This window comes from Sinohyriopsis cumingii, chromosome 15 (genome assembly GCF_028554795.1).
Source record: "Sinohyriopsis cumingii isolate HCF-2022 chromosome 15, ASM2855479v2, whole genome shotgun sequence".
NCBI classification, from domain to species: Eukaryota; Metazoa; Mollusca; class Bivalvia; order Unionida; family Unionidae; genus Sinohyriopsis; species Sinohyriopsis cumingii.
In genome coordinates this window covers 98,251,383-98,271,959 of record NC_142975.1, presented here as the reverse complement: position 1 = coordinate 98,271,959, position 20,577 = coordinate 98,251,383, and the positions used below count along the sequence as shown (strand labels likewise).

At 33.6% G+C, this 20,577-nt stretch overlaps 1 protein-coding gene across 36 annotated transcripts in view; it reads right to left on the bottom strand.

The window, feature by feature from the left end:
- The window catches only part of LOC149782373 (uncharacterized), an 86,933-nt gene that overhangs the window by 8,457 nt on the left and 57,899 nt on the right, over positions 1 to 20,577 (bottom strand). For 6 of the 36 annotated variants that reach the window (XM_089933747.1, XM_089933751.1, XM_089933749.1 and 3 more), the window contains 2 exons: positions 20,125 to 20,304; positions 10,035 to 19,177 (listed from right to left, as the gene is read on the bottom strand). In XM_089933747.1, coding sequence (XP_089789873.1) covers positions 19,101 to 19,177; positions 20,125 to 20,304 — 257 coding nt within the window. In that variant the 3' untranslated portion in view covers positions 10,035 to 19,100. Of the gene's footprint in view, positions 1 to 10,034; positions 19,178 to 20,124; positions 20,305 to 20,577 lie in introns of those variants that run through there. The other 30 variants (XR_016414353.1, XR_016414355.1, XR_016414363.1 and 27 more) reach the window with 30 other exon arrangements.

Below are 20,577 nucleotides of genomic sequence, written 5' to 3'. Positions count from 1 at the left end.
CGATTATAAATAATACAGCAATCAACGATTGAAATATATCAGAGAAACAAAACGTATTTATCCAAACACAAACTTTTTAGTATGCACAGCTGGATATTGTCATGCTACTAGAGAAAACAACAAAATGATTTGGAACATTGTGCCACTAACAACTAAATAGAGCTTATACAGCATTTTACCAGAACTGTTCGTTGTGTAGAGCACTATAATACATATTCATGCTCCCTCAGACATTTATCACAAGTGGAAAACATAGAATCCTCAAAACACATGATATTAAGAATTATATTTATTTGTTGCATTGACTCTAGATAAACGTATATTATTTAAAGTGTTTTATTTAAAAGTGTTATACTTATTTCAAAGGTTGTAGTTAGCAATAGGCTCGCATTTTCGTGCTAGAGAAAAATAATTACAGCACATGGATAAGAGATTTGAGTAACGTATGTATGTATGTATGTATGACTGACTGACTGACTGACTGACTTTATTTCCTCTTTAAAAAGAGATTACATCAGAATAAACAAATTCATGATAATACAAGATCATAAAATAAAACAGAAAATTGACAAAAATACAATAGTAATACTGTGTCAGCTACCGTATTGACAAAACGAAATATCTCAATGCCTGCAATTATGCAAATCTGCAGTCATTTGGCGGAGCAAGGCACTAATCTTTTAACAGTTGCTTGACGATGATAATATTTCGAAAAGTTAATACGTCTATAGTGTTATGTGCTTAACATTAAGTTCGAGATAGTAACGAAAATGAAATGAAAAACTTATAACAGTGTAATTCTATATGTAGTTTTTTTTTCTTCATATGACGCATGTATTTATGCATATATATACTTGTTTGCGCGTATGCGTGCGTACATGCATTTATCTATGACTGACTGTCTAAATGACTTAGTTACCTCTTCAACAAAGAGTATATCAGGTTGCTAAGATACATATTATACATATCATAGGATTATGAGACACATCATAGACGAGAACGCAAGCATGATATATACATCGTCAACTAATGCATTTACAAAATGAGATATATAAATACAGAAAACCATATAGAAATCTCTTGGAAATAAACATAAGCAAATACATAAACAAATACATAAACACACACACAAACAGCTGTCATACAACAAAATTTGCGGATTTGACAAGAAGACTTTGGCCTTTAATTGTTTATATTTAATGTTAATTTACTACTTACTTTTAATATCATGTTAGGGCATGTTAGTTGATAGTAGGGCACACATTTTATTGTAGAATGAAGCTATGCTGTTTTGCGGTCACCAACATGAGCCTATCTGATACGTCATCGTCAATAGACGACATGCAGTCAACCCTGCTTCCAAGAAGTGTCTCCAACAATATATCGTCTTCTTGATTGAATAAGTTAACCCCGTCTCTCACTTCTAAAGAGTCAATCACTCTCTCAAAGAAAACGTTTCGTTCCTCAAGCAGCATTTCGCAGCCTAAAATAAGATGTTTCGCTCTGTCGTCAGTCTCTTTTCCACAGAGTTTGCATACCATAACTTTACCAACAGGCATGATATATAGTTTCATTACTTCAGAGAGAGGCCATAACATGGATGGAAATTTACGCCCGAGAAACCATATATTACTTGGTTTTAAGTCCAAATGAATGTTTCTGAAGTGAATTAAATCACCCCTTAGTTCCATATTTGCTCTCCAGGTAGTTTCTTCATGGTTTTGGATAATATCAATAATATGTCGATTCCAGATGAGTTTTTCTTCAGTTTGTACTCTTTCTGCATAGTCTAAAAGAACACTTCCCATACCATATTTCTTAGTTATTCTGTCAATATCAGGTATAAATCCCGTCTGTTTTAGCGGGTTGTTCAGATACTGACATAGGCGCATAATGAAAATCTTTTTCCAGATAAAAGTCCAATCGCCCTTACACAATCGGTTGAAAAAGAGCAATTTCATCCTATCTATGTATGCTTCCATTGACCAGAGTCCTAAGGTACTACTCGTTGCCTCCGTAGGCGAATATTTATCGAAAGCTTGCATACGTCGCGCTGCATATCTCTGGCATAACTCAAGTTCTTCTATATTAGAGTTTGTGATACCTGACCATAGTTCGCATCCATATAGGACCGAGGGTAGAATAATTCTTTTCCAAATCTTCAGACTTGTTAGAGGGTTCATTCCTCCATCTCTGATACCAATAAAATATAAAGAGTTTAACAAGTGTTTGTCTTTATCACATGCTTCTTTTATCGCGTCGTTTGGTTTTAAGTTGTATTTTAGAGGTATGCCGGCATACTTCTTACTTTTGACTGCCGGAATTGGAGATTTGTCGAGCATAAAAGAAGGTATACCAGTCGTTCTTTTGTTAGTAAACAAGATGGTGCAACTTTTATCTGTATTATATCTTAATCTCCACCTTTTCGTATAGTCGGAAATTGTGTCAAGTAGCTGTTGCATTGAATGATGCGAGTTAGACATTACAGTTGTGTCATCTGCTAATAAGACACAAGGCAGGTGGAGATCAACAAGATTTAGACCTCGCAAAGTGTGATCTAATTCCGTGATCAAATCATCTATCATTACAAGAAAGAACCAGGCAGACAAGATACGGCCCTGTCCTACACCCTGCCTAATATCGAAGCGTTTGGACAGCTTGCCCGCATATAAAACAGAGCTTGTTACTCTTTCAAACGAATCTTTCATGATGCGCCAGGTCTTCCCTTTGATGCCAAGTCTGTACAACTTGTAGAATAACCCGTTATGCCAAACTGTGTTGAAGGCTTTAGCTTTAACGTATTTATCCAAACACAAACTTTTTAGTATGCACAGCTGGATATTGTCATGCTACTAGAGAAAACAACAAAATGATTTGGAACATTGTGCCACTAACAACTAAATAGAGCTTATACAGCATTTTGCCAGAACTGTTCGTTGTGTAGAGCACTATAATACATATTCATGCTCCCTCAGACATTTATCACAAGTGGAAAACATAGAATCCTCAAAACACATGATATTAAGAATTATATTTATTTGTTGCATTGACTCTAGATAAACGTATATTATTTAAAGTGTTTTATTTAAAAGTGTTATACTTATTTCAAAGGTTGTAGTTAGCAATAGGCTCGCATTTCCGTGCTAGAGAAAAATAATTACAGCACATGGATAAGAGATTTGAGTAACGTATGTATGTATGTATGTATGTATGTATGTATGTGTGTGTGTGTGTGTGTTTGGGTGAGTGCGTGCGTGCGTATGTATGTATGTATGTATGAACACAATCCTGACAACCTGACAGAGTCAAGTTAAATCGGTAGTATTAATGGTTAAGATATAATTTTTGCTGATAACTTTACGAAGCTAAAGTCTTAAAACTTCCACATTAGAGGAAGATACGTAGTAGTATCGGATAAAGATGTAAAATACATACGTTAAAAGCCTGGAAAGTAAAATTAAAAAAGATCAATTTAAGGTTGAATATTGTATATCTTAATCTCAGCAGACACCTGAAATCAGAATACATAAACAACAAACAAAAACAGCAAATTCAGGAATCACCCCGTCACCACAGGCATCATGATGATATAAAAATGTTCAAAATAATGAATTCTGCTTATGATTCACGAGACACAGCTGTAAATATCCTGGAAAGACTGAGTTTCATTGCTTCACAACGAATTAGAGAAAAAGTCCATAAAATGAAAAGAAACTGATGAGCAATCACGACCAAAAAGGTGAGAAACCGCGATGATACATGGTTTACCATTGTACCTAGGACAACTTTTATGATATAAAGCAAAACTAAAGAAATTTTAAAATATCGAGCTTTAATATTTACCCCCTCAACATGCAACGCAACATACCTTCTTGTCACAATATATAATGGCAAGATTCATCCACTGATCATTATTAAGTATATTGACTGAATTTATATCTGATTTAATTTATGTTTGATTTGATTTGATTGCTTGTGGGTTTTGCAATCTTTTTTTTTCTTTACAGGTTAATGTAATGTAATTTAGTTTACCAGGAATTTGACCTGAATAGTTCCTTAAATACCTAATAATGGAAAACTTGTTTATATTTTTAACATAGTTCCTGGCCTTGATTGAGGGTCAAGTAAACAACTATATTTCTCGTAATATTATTGGTTCTTATCAAGGACTTACAGGGGCTACGTAATTTTCAAATGTAAACATGATCAAGTGAACCTCTGTTTCGAAATTAGACATTTCCAAAATTGCGAAATACTTAATATTAATACTAATGTTTAGAGAGCTTTCAGTTTTGGGGCTATTAAACACTTGGTGTCAAGTTGTTTTCTTCTGTTCTAACCAGTATTCTTCAGATTGTTTGGACTCTAAAAGAAATATTATTTTGTTCATATAGAATTCTTTAGCAAAGTCTTTTCTTGAAAATTTTATTTGCATTTATAAAAGCGGGGGAATATATTTTGGTTATACAAGGAACTGTAGACTTCAACACTATACAGGTTGCAGCATATGTTATCGCCTTCCATCTTGGACTCTTCGTCGTGACTCGAACTTAAAACCTTAAGTTCTTATAATTTTCCATTTTTTACAATATTTTTCCAGGAAAAAATTATTTATTAACTTTTTCAAAGCTTGTTGTTTTCACTCTTTCTTGTGTTAATGTTTATTAGAGCACAAACATGTAACATAAGATCATAAACGGCTCAAAAGTAGTAAATGCCCTCTCTCTCTGTCTCTCTCTCTCTGCCCCCGTTTGCTGAGTTTGTTTAAAGGACTCACAATACGAATCAATGCCATCTCACCACTGTCTTCATGGATTAGCGTCTCGGGATTGGCCAATGTGGATAAGTGAGAAAGTTTGCCATTAAGTTCCTGTGGGTCGGTGATTCTTCCCAGTGTTTTTCTGGGTTCTTCCTCCCCCATTTATAAAGTCCGCCACAAACAGCCTATCATGTGCTGAACAATGGAATTAAGCCCCACAGCAACATCAATATCTCTCTTCCCAATGTTGTTATGGAATCCTTTTCAACATGCAAATGTAAATCTTAATAGTATACTTTAATAGTATTATAGAAAAGCAAAAGTAGCTGAGTGAATTACGAAGCTATAGCTGAAACAATTGACAATTTGTTTACATTTCATCGTCTAATTTCCTTTTCTTCAATATCACATGCAACCGTGTGAGCATTTTCTACGCGCCGGGTAATTCTGCTCAACGATACGTCATTTCTATAAACATTGGATCACGTGTTGTTTCTGGTCGAAAATCCAATTTGTATCAAGAAAGAACGATTGTACTTTAATTAAGGAAAGTGATATTCAAGTGTACACAAATATCCCACATTTCTATTCTAAATGTATATGAAAAATGTGATTTCTAAATGTAAACTTCAAGATAACTCAATGACCTTCTTGAACCTGTAACCCATACAAACCTATTTAATAGATCTGTTTAGGATTCATACAAATAAATACATTATTTAAAAGATATAAATCTTTACCTTAGAAACTGCTTATTAATCCAAGTTTTTAATTTTGCAAAACGTTTTCAGAACCTACTTTACCGTCTGCTATCCAACATGTCAACTTGCCGCTTCTCAATAAATTCCTAGGTTTATCAAGGTTTATCAACTGTTTCCAAATACCATTTTTCATAAACGATACTTTTTAAACATTACAACGTCTCCTAATCATTGTCGTTTCTTGCCAAAATAAAAGCTTATTTTTTTATTAAATGTTGAAATTTTACTAATGTTGTTTACTATATATGTTTGATTTGCTTAACATCTCTTGCCATTTAGTGGCATTGTTAGGTTGAATTTTGTAAACTCAGCTATAAATCAATCTAGTTCCGCAGATGAAATGCTGACAGAAAGAGTCCAAAGTAAAGTGTTTCATTTTTATAGCCCGATGCATTAATATTACATGTTTACAAAAGCAGAAAAGTCAAGTCTCTCATCCTACACTTTGTTTACACTAAATATAGCCCTTGGGATATTACTTATTTGATAATGGTAAATTAGAACTGGTATAAATTTTGATAACGACAGTTTTGAAATGATAAATTTTATAGTTCAATTGTTTTTATCTTAAAAATGTATTTTGTACCCGTAATATTTATTGCTTGACACTTACCATTTTATCATTTAATTAGCAGATAGAATGGGTAGCTTTATCGATATAGTTAATGCTACTGGTGGTGGTGTTGTTGGGTTTAACACAATTTGTCAGGACTTGTTAGACTACATGGCAGACAGAATACATTGCAGAGGAAGAACCAAGGAAAACTCGAGAAAGAACCACCAACCAACGGGAATTTTCTGGCACCCATTCTAATGTACCCATATTGAACATTCCTGAGACTCGAACACACACAGACAAAAGTGAGATGGTAGTGATCTGTAATGGTGAGTGATTTAGATCAGTGATCCATCGAGAGAGAGAGAGAGACAGAGAGACAGAGAGAGTATATTGTATTGCTAATATTTCTCTATGATTATAGACTAAATATTACGATCATTATTAATTCAGATGGACATACTTACATGTACCTGAGCTTAGGACAGTAGTTTGTCACTTGCAAATCCCTGATCTGTTTGACAACTTATGGTCTAAAAGGGAAGTTGATCCTCGTCCTGGCTAGGTTATTGTGTCCTATATTTTATATCAATGTTGTTTACCTCAGACATGCAAACCTATTAATGTATTCAGATTATAATTGGTGAGGATTTTTTTATTTCAGTTATTCACTGGAATTGCAAAGTGATCAATATTTTTGCATCAAATCGCTAAGTTTGGACTACTGTGAATTCATTATATGACATTTTTGATTATATCAATGTGATACTGGCACTTAAGTACATTTTAAGTTGTTGGCACATTCGACCTTAATTATTCAAATTTTATTTAGATCATCATGGTAATTCATTTGAAACTAAATAAATTCGGACTTGTGATAGACCTTTTAGGACTATAAGTGATTTAATTGAAAACACCAAAATTTATTTTTAAAGTTTCACCCGAGAAATACATTATTTGGTAACTATTACAAAAATTGGTTTCTGCTCTTTTATGTTACCAAGCTTAAAATGATAAATTCATAACATAAAGATCAAATTCAAGAATCCCTAACCTGAAGTAGACATGTCCATGTTGAACTGTTTATGACAATGCCTTTGGCCTTGTATTAAAGATCAGGTGAGGATAAACCCCTACCACTTAGTCTTTAATCATAGCATAATTGGATTTGAAACCAGCTAAGAAAATGATTATCTGTCTACATCGTCCTTCAATGCCTTCCCTCAGTTAACTAATTAGTAAATAATTATTCCCCAGTCAGCTTAACTAATGAGATGAACCTTAGTCAGATTTGAGCAAACTCTTGTGGGTGTTCTGCATGGCTGATTTATCTTCATTTTAAATTTTATATGAAAAAAGTCTCACGCCCAAATAGCCGGGTTGGGTCATAATGTTAAACTATTATGCACATGTATAGACCACCTCCAATCATATAATAATCTTTAAAGTATAGAGACTTGAACAGTGTTGGAAGAGTTGTGCAATATTGTTGATACATGCACACATTCATGTATATCCACATGCAGACTCATATAATCCCCAAATTATACTCAAAATATCCGAGGAACTAATAGTTTAACTTTGCACTAATTTTTGACATTGTTGGATAGCAGTAAAATTTCAAAATCTATACACATTTTTTATTAAATCAGAGAGCTGCGATGGGTCAGTTGTTAGCATGCCAATGTCATGACAAAAGGGTGCAGGTTTTGAATCCTAACATCAGATTAGCTACTGCGTTGTGTCCTTGGGCAAGGCAATGTACACCAGTTGCCCTGGTACAAAATAACCAACTTGTGTTGATGTGCCATGACGCACCAAACAAACATTTATTAAAACAGAAATTATTCTTGTTAAATCGTGATAAACTTTTATAACTCTCTCTCTCTCTCGCTTTCTCTCTCTGATATTTAGGAATATTTTTAAGCCACACTGATTTTCCAATGTCTTGTTATGACCACCAACCAGCTCCCAATTTACTAAATATGCCTGGCCTCATGTTTAGCAAATGATGCTGCAATAAATTCATGCATTCTTCTCACCTTTGCCTATAAACAACAAAATATACTTCCTCCATTCCATGAAATTAATGAGGTTAATATCATCCTTATTGATTATGGATAAAATAGAGATTATTAAAGTCTATAAACTATATAAACCATGGGCACAGTTACTAAACACAACTGTGTAATAACAACAATAAATGTGTTATTGAATAAAAAAACAACTTTGAAGTGTCTACATAATTGCTTTTTGAAAACTTTGTTGCACAGAAATAAATCATATGTCAACTATTACTAATATTACTACTACTACTACTAATAATAATAATAATATCATCTTACACTTTCTTTGCCAGAGAGTTTAAAGCCAGGAAAGCCAACAAATTTGATTAAGTTAACATTATGTCAAAATGATTTTAAAACAATCTTTTTACACTAATCTTGCTCAAAAAAAAGTATTCTAAAGTGTATTGTGTTGAAAAGGTAAATGAATGTATAAATAAAATTGAACTCAATTCTCATGAAGGCAACAACACGTTACATGCTACAACTGTTTCGCAGGAATACATAAGGTCATTTCGTCTATTTAACTTCTGAATATTGAAAACATCTCTGATATTCTTCAGCAAAAATAAGATTTTCAATTAAACTGCCATAGTGGATATATTGGAAGACAGATTGGCATCATTATCATTTAGGACAAACAAGACATCATAAGTAGTCTGCTGGTGGAACTCTTTTGTGTAAGTCTTGCAAAAACATTACAATAGGAAAGTTGTTGTTGTTGTTGTTCTAGGGTTTAACGCCATTTTACAGGACAGGGTAGGCTATACATGGCGGCCAGTATAACTGGTGGAGGAAGAACCTTGGAAAACCCAGGGAAGAACCACCGACCCACGAAAAGCTACTGGCAGGCTTTACCACGTACCCACGACAATAGGAAAGATGAATGGCTTAACAATTAGTAAGATAACTGAAAACCATATTTACTCCAGGTTTTATATATTAAATGTGTCATAGTGGCATCATGACTATATGGCTGTGAGTGACATGTTAATTCATCTAGAATATATCACATATACAAATGAACCAATGACTAATCCTATTTCCAGTAAGACATGATTAATTAGTTAATTTCTTCAGATCTGGTATTGTCTGGGTGGCTGGACAGGAGTCAGTGAGTATTCCAATTAACAGTATGACATGATTCATTAATAAATTGCATCAGAGCTGGTAGGATTTGGATAACTGGAAAGGAGTCAGTGGATAACCAATTTACAAGTAGCATGTAGCTAAACAATTCTCAATCTTCACAACATTGGAATCAGGCACACCAAGGGAAAAGATGATCTAATTACATATGTACTTTTACAATATTTTTTTAAATATATATTTTGTGGCATTCATAATACATCTTTTTTCCTATGTAATTTTAATTACATATGTTTGACGCACATGTAAAAAGAATTGTTTTGCATAAATCTTTCTTTTTCTTCAAGAGGGGAGGTGTTATGTATGTCTGTATTCTATCTTTACATTCGTTGCATTACAATGAGGTATAAAATAAGTTTTTAAATCAATATTAATATTGAACCTGTTAAAATTCAGGTTGATGGTTTAATCAGGTGGATTCAAATACTAAATACCATCTTTCTCATATTTATATATCAAAGTATTTTGTGTAAAACATGGTTCAACTTTGTAATAATCTAAGATTTCTTCCACGGCATCAACCAAAACTCCCGAGTACAAATGTCCCTAAGATATCTCCCCTAAACTTTACTGAAACCTGAAAAGTTAATAACATATTTTGATGGAGTTTTCAGTCTTTTGTGTGACAATGTCCTCTTTATTCATAGTAGATTCTTTTCTTTAAGAGGGGAGTTGTTACGTATGTCTATATTCTATCTTTACATTCGTTGCATTACAATGAGGTATAAAATGGAGTTTTCACAGTCATTTATGTGAAGATGTCCTCTTTATTCATATTAGAATATTTCGATTTTTTTTGTTACTTTAAAGAATGTTCACAATTTTCACAACTTAATCTTAAACCTGAAAGCTGATGTGTTAATGAAAATGCAAAACATGTTTGACTGGTAAAATGTTAAGGACCATGTCATGAAATGTAGTGGATAGATCAATAGTTTAGCATTCATCCTGCATCAAGAAAAATATTTCAAAGGTCAACAGTTAAGCAATGATTCTGTGTCATGAAAAATAGCTGATTGGTCAACAGTTAAGCAATGATTCTGTGTCATGAAAAATAGTTGATTGATCAACAGTTAAGCAACCATTCAATGCCATGAAAAGTACTTGATAGGTCAACAGTTAAGCATACTTACCAGTCATGAAACATAGTAGATAGGTCAATAGTCAGTGTCATAAAACATGTCAATGTCATAAGACATAATTGATAGGTCCACAGTTAAGCATGCATACCAAGACAGGAACGTGGTTGGTAAGCCAATATTTAAGCAGCCATCCCATGTAAATAAAATATATTTGATAGGTCAACAATTAAACATACACGCAATAACAAAATAATATAGTTGATAGGTCAACAGTTATACATATATCCCATGTCATAAAACATAGTTGATAGGTCAATATTTAACCAAACATCTCATGTCAAAAAACATAGTTGATAGGTCATCAGTAAAGCAGCCATCAAATGACATAAACCATAGCTGGTATGTTAAAATTTAAGCAACCATTAAATGTCATAAACCAAAGCTGGTATGTCACAATTTAAGCAACCACTAAAAACAGGTTATAAACCATAGTTGATATGTCAGCATTTGAGCAACCATCAAATGTCATAAACCATGGCTGGTATACCAACATTCAAGCAACCATCCATTATGTCAACTATAAATATCATCGGTGAGTTAAGGTCAAGGATGAGTTTCAGTTAAAGTCAGCATTCATAACAAATAGGACCATGCATTGTGTATTTTTAAGTTACTGAAGATACATCTTGTAATATTGACACACAGAGAAGGTAGATATATTTATAGACAGGTAGACATGCACAAAATATGATGAACAATTCAGTGAGACACATGTTTTTAAAATGTTTTAATTACTCATATAAAAAACATTGTCAACTGTCATGGATTACTTTAATAAACGTATGCTGTAGCCTACTCAAAATACCATGGGACGGAACTTTCACAGGGTTTGATTTCCCTGTGCAGAGGAAAACCACATGCTAATGTAGGTGTTCTGAATCACATATTTTATCCTGCAATGGAAGCAGAACCTGTGACTTTTGGCACCAGACACAACCTTATATTCATATTTTCTAATGAAGTCAAGAGGTGCATTTTCTACTAACTGTAGCTTACACAATGGTAATGTTTGTATTTTGCTAAAAGGTTGAATTACTAAGTCACTTTTGTCAGTCTGTAACAGAAACCAGCAGTCTGGTTTAGTACTTTTGTCCATCTGTAACAGAAACCTGCAGTCTGGTTTAGTACTTTTGTCAGTCTGTAACAGAAACCAGCAGTCTGGTTTAGTACTTTTGTCAGTCTGTAACAGAAACCTGCAGTCTGGTTTAGTACTTTTGTCAGTCTGTAACAGAAACCAGCAGTCTGGTTTAGTACTTTTGTCAGTCTGTAACAGAAACCAGCAGTCTGGTTTTAGTACTTTTGTCAGTCTGTAACAGAAACCAGCAGTCTGGTTTAGTACTTTTGTCAGTCTGTAACAGAAACCAGCAGTCTGGTTTAGTACTTTTGTCAGTCTGTAACAGAAACCAGCAGTCTGGTTTAGTACTTTTGTCAGTCTGTAACAGAAACCTGCAGTCTGGTTTAGTACTTTTGTCAGTCTGTAACAGAAACCAGCAGTCTGGTTTAGTACTTTTGTCAGTCTGTAACAGAAACCAGCAGTCTGGTTTTAGTACTTTTGTCAGTCTGTAACAGAAACCAGCAGTCTGGTTTAGTACTTTTGTCAGTCTGTAACAGAAACCAGCAGTCTGGTTTAGTACTTTTGTCAGTCTGTAACAGAAACCAGCAGTCTGGTTTAGCACTTTTGTCAGTCTGTAACAGAAACCATCAGTCTGGTTTAGTACTTTTGTCAGTCTGTAACAGAAACCAGCAGTCTGGTTTAGTACTTTTGTCAGTCTGTAACAGAAACCAGCAGTCTGGTTTAGTGCATCAGTTTCACCCAATGTAGATGTATACAAGCTGCACAGCAAACATAATTTACCATGAAGAAGAAATGGCTGACATAAACATACCACAACAGGTGCATGACATTCATTTATACAGTCCTACAGACTCTACAGTCTGTCTGAAAATGTAAACAGCTAACTGCAGATGTGTTAAAGTCTGTACAAAAATGTAACATAACCAGTATTTTTGTGTAAAATATAAATGAAAAAACCAGTAAAAAAGCCAGAATATGCAAAGCACAAAAATTAATTATCCTACAAAAATTAAACAAAAATTCAAGTCTGCAAGGCATATATTTGTTAATAAAATGTAAACAGTACATAGTTCTGTACTTCCTTAAATTGACAGGTAGCTATTTTGGACCTGTACTTAAGCAATATTATATATCAAAAATCAAAGTAATGATAGGACAAATGTATGATGCAAAAACGTTTTGTCAACACTGAAAGTCACTATAATGATGAAGCTTTGTGCATATGGTGGTGAGTTCATAACACCTAGTATATCTGCCTACAAACCAATATGCAGTAATGCCTAGTATATCTGGCTACAAACCAATATACAGTAAGACCTAGTGTGTCTAGCTACAACCAATTGACAGTAAGACCTAGTGTGTCTAGCTACAAACCAATGGACAGTAAGACCTATGGACAGTAAGACCTAGTGTGTCTAGCTACAACCAATTGACAGTAAGACCTAGTGTGTCTAGCTACAACCAATTGACAGTAAGACCTAGTGTGTCTAGCTACAAACCAATGGACAGTAAGACCTATGGACAGTAAGACCTAGTGTGTCTAGCTACAACCAATTGACAGTAAGACCTATGGACAGTAAGACCTAGTGTGTCTAGCTATAAACCAATTGACAGTAAGACCTAGTGTGTCTAGCTACGACCAATTGACAGTAAGACCTAGTGAGTCTAGCTACAAACCAATTGACAGTAAGACCTAGTGTGTCTAGCTACAAACCAATGGACAGTAAGACCTATGGACAGTAAGACCTAGTGTGTCTAGCTACAACCAATTGACAGTAAGACCTAGTGAGTCGAGCTATAAACCAATGGACAAGTTAGTATTATTCCAATGTTTAATACAGTAGCAGATGTAGAAGATATGTGACTTTCAAAAGCTTTAATGCAACATGCTAAAATTGTGTACAACCATGCTGCCTGTTTTCTGGATATTCAGGTAAGGCAGGTATACTAAGGATATTGGTAAAAACTGTTGCCATCAGGAAGTTTCCAATGAGTTCAGCAAGTTAAGGTAGCAAATATATGACTTGAGAAATAACCAAATCACAATATAGCAAGGTGATGTAATAGATACATGACTTGAAAAACCACATAATTTCTTATGACACTGATGCTGTCACCACTGGAGTAAAACACAGCACTGTAACAATTTGTATGATGACACTGGAAATAAAAACAGCACTGTAGCAAATTGTATGATGACACTGGAAATAAACACAGCACTTAAACATATATTTTGATGATGAGGCTGATGTTATTTTTAATTTAAAAGTGATATATATGTCTTGCCATTCAGAAGGAAGACACATGTGTTTTGTTTTTATATACAGATGTTTACTTTTATGAAATGGATTAAAAAATTCAGGAAAATGTGTTCTGTGTCAGTCTTACCAAACATTACAATAGGAAAGATAACGAGAAGAAAAAAAAAAACAATTAGTGAGATTACTAAAATCATATTTACTCCAAATTCAAAAATTTAAAGTGTTTCAGAGTGTCAAAATCAACTCTCTGACTGTGAGTGGCACCTGTTAATTTATCTAGAGTGTAACACAAATATCAGTGAAACAATTCCCAGTAAGATGTGATTCATTACATAATTACATAAAAACTTGAAGGGTTTTGATGACTGGTTTGGAGTCAGTGAGTAATAGAATTCCCAGTAAGACATGATTCATTGCATAATTACATTACAGTTAGTAGGATTTGGATGACTGGACAAGAGTCTAGGAGTAATCCATATACTTGTAGCAAGTAACTAAAACAATTCTGAATTGTCACAACTTTTACATTATTGGAAATGTTTATCCAGTTCTTAAATGTGAAATGTCAGTCATCATAACATTTTTGGTAAAAACTAACCAAACATACTAAATCTCTACGGAAATTCATTTGTGCCAAATGAGATCAGTGGGAAAAAAAAATTTAATGTAGATATTCCCAGTACATTTACTAATATTACAGTACATCCAAGAAAATTGCCAATACATTCACAAACTGATGCAATCAATTTGCAAATTTTCAAAGACTCTCCGGTATTCAAAGTGAAATTCTGAAATACCATTATACAGTACTCTGGAGATGGAAACAATAATTGTCAAGCCGTTGTGCCTAATATATTCAGCACACAGAAACAAAGTGAAAATAATTTGATCATGCAAGAGATGGCTCATAAATAAAGTAGTAAATAACAATGCAAGTATAGTAATTAAGTACAGTAATTAAGGAACAATATTACAATATCATTTTATAATTGTATCACAGTCAATACATTTGTATCATGTTACATAGCGTAAATGTTATTGTAATGCATTTGGTCTCAGTTAGTTTTGTCCTAAATTGGTTAATAGTACTTTGATGTCTGATAACTATTTACCATAATCAAACCCATGACCTCCTGCACCCAAGGTGGATGTTCTAACCACTAGGCCACCATAGCAGTTTAAATTTGAAAGCAATATCCTGATTGGTGAATTGTAATGTCAACAGACCATGACCTGATATTGCACCTGTCAATCTCCATTAATTTAGACATCTTAATTTTAATCAGTTTGGCCTCTAAAACTGCTATGATTGTAATCAGTTTGGCCTCTAATACTGCTATGATTTTAATCAGTTTGGCCTCTAATACTGCTAAAATCTGAAATGGACACATCCCATCAGTTACTTTCATTGTGTATGAGGCTGCTGGTTAAAGAAATACTGCCCAAGGACTAATACAGGCCCCATGGACTAATACAGGCCCATGGACTAATACAGGCCCCAAGGACTAATAAAGGCCCCATGGACTAATACAGGCCCCATGGACTAATACAGGACCCATGGACCAATGCAGGCCCCATGGACTAAAACAGGCCCCAAGGACTAATACAGGACCCATGGACTAATACAGGCCCCATGGACCAACATGGACCATTATATGCATTTACATTCACAAATGCACAAGTTCATTAGAAAGGTTGCTAATTAGATTTGATTGTTATTAGAATAAATGTGAGAATCATTTGACAACAGCACTAGATGAAAATCAAATTCTTCATTGTTTGTGATTACACTGAAAAGCAACAAAATTAAATTGTCTTTGCATTTTTGGAGGCAGCAAATACTCACTTTAGATTAATAAATGAAACACAAGCATTGAAAGAACCAGTCAAATAAAGATGTTGGAGTTGGAATACATGATTGATTCTTTCAGCTATTAGCTATAAGTAAGCAATGAACGTTGAATGCTATTTTATCAAATATATATAATAGCCAATTAAAATGGAGGAGTGATGAATTCAAACAGACTGTATAAAATATGATTTGATGAAACTTATCTCAAAATGATATGCTGGGGGTAGTCAGCAGGGGTAGGTAAATGAAAGCAGCAACAATCAATTTGTTATTTTTTTTGACAACTTAAAACACATCCAATATGCATTGTCAATTACTAGAAGTTTCCCAACACCATGCCAAATTCTGGAATAGACCAAAAAGTTTAACTAATTACATGAACATAATGACTTTTAAATTACATGATGCTGTTTGGTACAAGTAGAGCCTAAATAAAATAACATTTTGTACATATAAAATGAAACCATTTGACGCAAGTAAAGCTATAGAGGAAAAAAATAAACATTTTAAAAATGTGTTTAATATGCTTAAACATTTCATCAATCTTGAAATTAAACTAATAAAAGAAAACTGAAACTATTGCCAGGATAAAAACACCATATGATAGTGATGTGCCAATAAAAATGCTACAATTCTCCCTCTTTATTCACTTTACTGCATATAATGCCATAATAGAACCATGCCCAGAATAATACCAATTTATAAGATTAAGGACTGAAATAAGACTTAGTGTTTTATGTTTATTTCTTTCTTAACCAGGATTATAACTAATTTTGGCAGCTCCAATAGCTCCGTTTATTGCATTATTTTCAATATATTGCAGCTCAATGTATACTGTAGTTCTCCCTATAATGTGGTTTGATATATATAATTGGTGGAGGAAGAACCCTGGAAAACTCCCGACCCACGAGAAGCTACTGGCAGGCTTTCTCACGTATCAACATTAGCCGAGCCTGAGGCTCGAACTCATGCAGACAGAGGTGAGATGACAATGATCCATAATGGTGAGCGCTTTAGACCACTCAGCCACTCGGGGACTGCGTTAAAAGAAGTCACAGAAAGTATAATAGCTACATTTTGGGTATTGAAAAACAAAGTCCTACACATAAAGGAATATTGGTAAAATGATTCATTATGTAATGCCTCCAATTGTGTTTCAATTTTAAAATTTGTTTCCTAACTTGCTGAAACTTATACACGTGGCAGTGTAAGTACTTTGAAGCATAGGAATTTGTGGAGTCGTAGGTCTCATATACTAATACAAATGCAAACAAAACTGCTTATATTGAATAATACTGAACATAAATTCAGATAAACCAGTTTCATCCTTTATCCTCCAAAATACAACTAGTCTAATAGTTCTATGATATGCATAAAATCCACTAACAACAATCAAGCCATAGTTTTGCTACGTATATCCTAAATGGCTGCTGCATGACACACACCTCTTCCAGGGAAACTTGCATTAGATTGTCATATATTGATTAACTCCATTCGTACCTTGAAATAATAACTAAGGTGTGTTTTGAAGCAATCATAATATGCAAAACAAAACAATGAACGGATTCTTGTCAGATATGTTAAACCTCATCATGGGCATTAAATATCCATGTAAATGAGATAACATTGAGGTGTTCTGTCATTCCTCTTAAATGAGATAACATTGAGGTGTTCTGTCATTCCTCTTAAATGAGATAACATTGAGGTGTTCTGTCATTCCTCTTAAATGAGATAACATTGAGGTGTTCTGTCATTCCTCTTAAATGAGATAACATTGAGGTGTTCTGTCATTCCTCTTAAATGAGATAACATTGAGGTGTTCTGTAAATTCTCTTAAATGAGATAACATTGAGGTGTTCTGTCATTCCTCTTAAATGAGATAACATTGAGGTGTTCTGTCATTCCTCTTAAATGAGATAACATTGAGGTGTTCTGTAAATCCTCTTAAATGAGATTAAACATAAATCATCTTTAATCGAGGTGTTTTGGCATTCCTCTTAAATAAGATAAAACATAAATGCAGCATTAATCGAGGTGTTTTGTCATTCCTCTTAAATGAGATAAAACATAAATGCAGCATTAATCAAGGTGTTTTGTCATTCCTCTTAAATGAGATAAAACATAAATGCAGCATTAATGAGGTGTTTTGTCATTCCTCTTAAATGAGATAAAACATAAATGCAGCATTAATCGAGGTGTTTTGTCATTCCTCTTAAATGAGATAAAACATAAATGCCACATGAAATTGAGGTGTGCCTTTGTTTTGTCACTCCACTTAAAAGGACAAACAAATAACAAATAGAAAAAACATAAATGCTGTATTCTTCAAGAGGTTTGCCATTTTTTGTCGTTCCACTTAAATGAGATAAAATATAAGAGCTGTGCCTTTATTTTGTATTTCCACTTAATAAAACAAACATAAATGCAATATTCATCAAGAAGTATGCCTTTGTTTTGTCATTCCACTGAAAGACATGTATCATCTGAATAGGGTCATATCATGGAAGTAAAAAGAACAAAAAGAACAACATGGTGGCAGTTGTACTCCTTGTCTCTTTATACCAAATGGGACACGTTTAGCTAATAATTTCAATAAGATTCAATATAAGCAATTTCAGTTAGACAAGTGTTTGTATATGACATTCACTCTCCAAGTTCCTGTGCTCTGGAGATCTTATTGTATAATAATATACTTGATCTATGATGTTATTATACAAAACCTACATTGAGCAATTAAGGGATAAAATGTTCATGGAATACATTTATTGCTATTTATTATACAAAACCTACATTGAGCAATTAAGGGATAAAATGTTCATGGAATACATTTATTGCTATTTATTATACAAAACCTACATTGAGCAATCAAGGGATAAAATGTTCATGGAGTACATTTATTGCTCTTTATTATACAAAACCTACATTGAGCAATCAAGGGATAAAATGTTCATGGAATACATTTATTGCTATTTATTATACAAAACCTATACTGAGCAATCAATGGATAAATTGTTCATGGAATACATTTATTGCTAAGTAACAGTTATACAACTTTCATAAGATAAGAACAAAAAGCTAAACTTCTGTGCTGCAGCAATAATTATAAATCAGATATATTTCTATTTACATTCAGTGAGGCTTGTACATTGTCGATGTACATTAATGCATCAAATGCATCCTAGGTTATGGCATGGGTTGTGGAGAAAAACAAAATTCAAACACTCTTGTTCCAAAAATACACTAATTGTGTATTTTGCATATGAATGTTAATAATATCAGGAAAAAAATAAACATCACATATAGCAAATCTTGTCACTTGGTCAATATTTCACTCTGATAGTTCTTTTATCATCTCAAATTGTTGGACTTTCTTATTTTTATCTGGACTTTCAAATTCGTTGTTAGTAGGAAGATTTATTATTTGAAAAAAATATTTATTGTTTGAGAAAAACTTATCAAGGAAGAAAGGAATTGTAAATCTAAAGTTCTTTTTCTTCTCTTTGGTCTCTCTGTGAGGATAGGGTTGGCTCCACTGCTACATGGCACAGTCTGGAGTCTGCAAAAATGATTACAAAATAATTGTGTTAACAGCAACACTCTTTTGTATAAATCAAGACATACTGATCCACTGAGTAAACAGGGCATTGTTAGAGCAATTTATTAACTATATTCATACATTTTAAAAAAAATGGATTGTACATGTACAGAAGAAAGATGATGTGGATTAAAGAGGATTATCTCAAGTATGCAGTTTTATATTTGTTTCAATAAAACTTCAGTTGGAGTGAATTTTCCAACACATAATTTCCAAATGATTTAGAAAGTTTCCCACAACTTGTGACTTGGAAAAATGATGTGTCACAGAACATAAAGTGCATAAAAATATTACATTCAAGACTTACTGATGGTGTCCCTACAAAATACAGTGTCCCAACATATACAGTAAATATGGTACTTTAGAAGGATCAAGCAGTTGAATTAACGATATCATGCCTCTTCTTACCCCATCACAGGGAGAGAGATAGACATATCAGCACAGAGACTTTCATCCTGGATAAAGTGAGTTATTTGTTCTGCATATTAAAAATAACCCGTGACCAAATGAATTTGCTTCATGTATCAGCTCACAAAGTAAGGACAGCTGTCGCCAATACTGCATCTGAGTGATACCTATGACAACTGATCCCTATCCATTCCATAAAATGAAGACAATAGCTGCAACATGCAGTTTATCAAGATGTCTGCACTTCCACCTATCCCTACCTACCAATATATATGCGCAAATGTCACCTCCCCAAAACCCAACACAACCCTACAGGGATGGAGAAAAATTCTATAACTGTTGAGCATTCTAAAGACCACTCTCAACCAATCTCCAAAATCTGAAGTCTATATCCTTAATGGTGCTGAATGATTTGTATAACAGTACAGGCAAACCCATTCAAACAGGCAAAATACATATTCACAATGACTATCCATCAACATAAATTAATTATTACTCACTATCCATTGCACCAATGTGATCCTCTTCAATGAGATTCGTACTACTGATGACTAGTTTAACATGGGTCTGATCTCTTCCTGATTCAACAGACACTTCCTGCTGGTTAGCCATACTGCTATGGCTGTTATATAAACTGCTGTCCAGTGTAGTCAAATCAACAGATGAATTCAACTGGAGATCTGAAAATAAAATTGGAATGACTTAAATAATAAGATAAAAAATAAACATTAATTCTGTGCATTAGAGTAAAGTCTGTCTCAAGGGAAGAGCAATGATTGTCATCTCTCAAGATAACAGTCTCTTGTAAGATGCCAATAATGTATTCCATCAGCTCTGTGACCTTTATCTGAAGTTAGACATAAAATTTGTATTTCTTTGTGTATCTTTACCACTCCTTATTTCATCTTAAGTTTGTTTATTTGCATTGTTTATTTTTTCTATATCACGAAAAT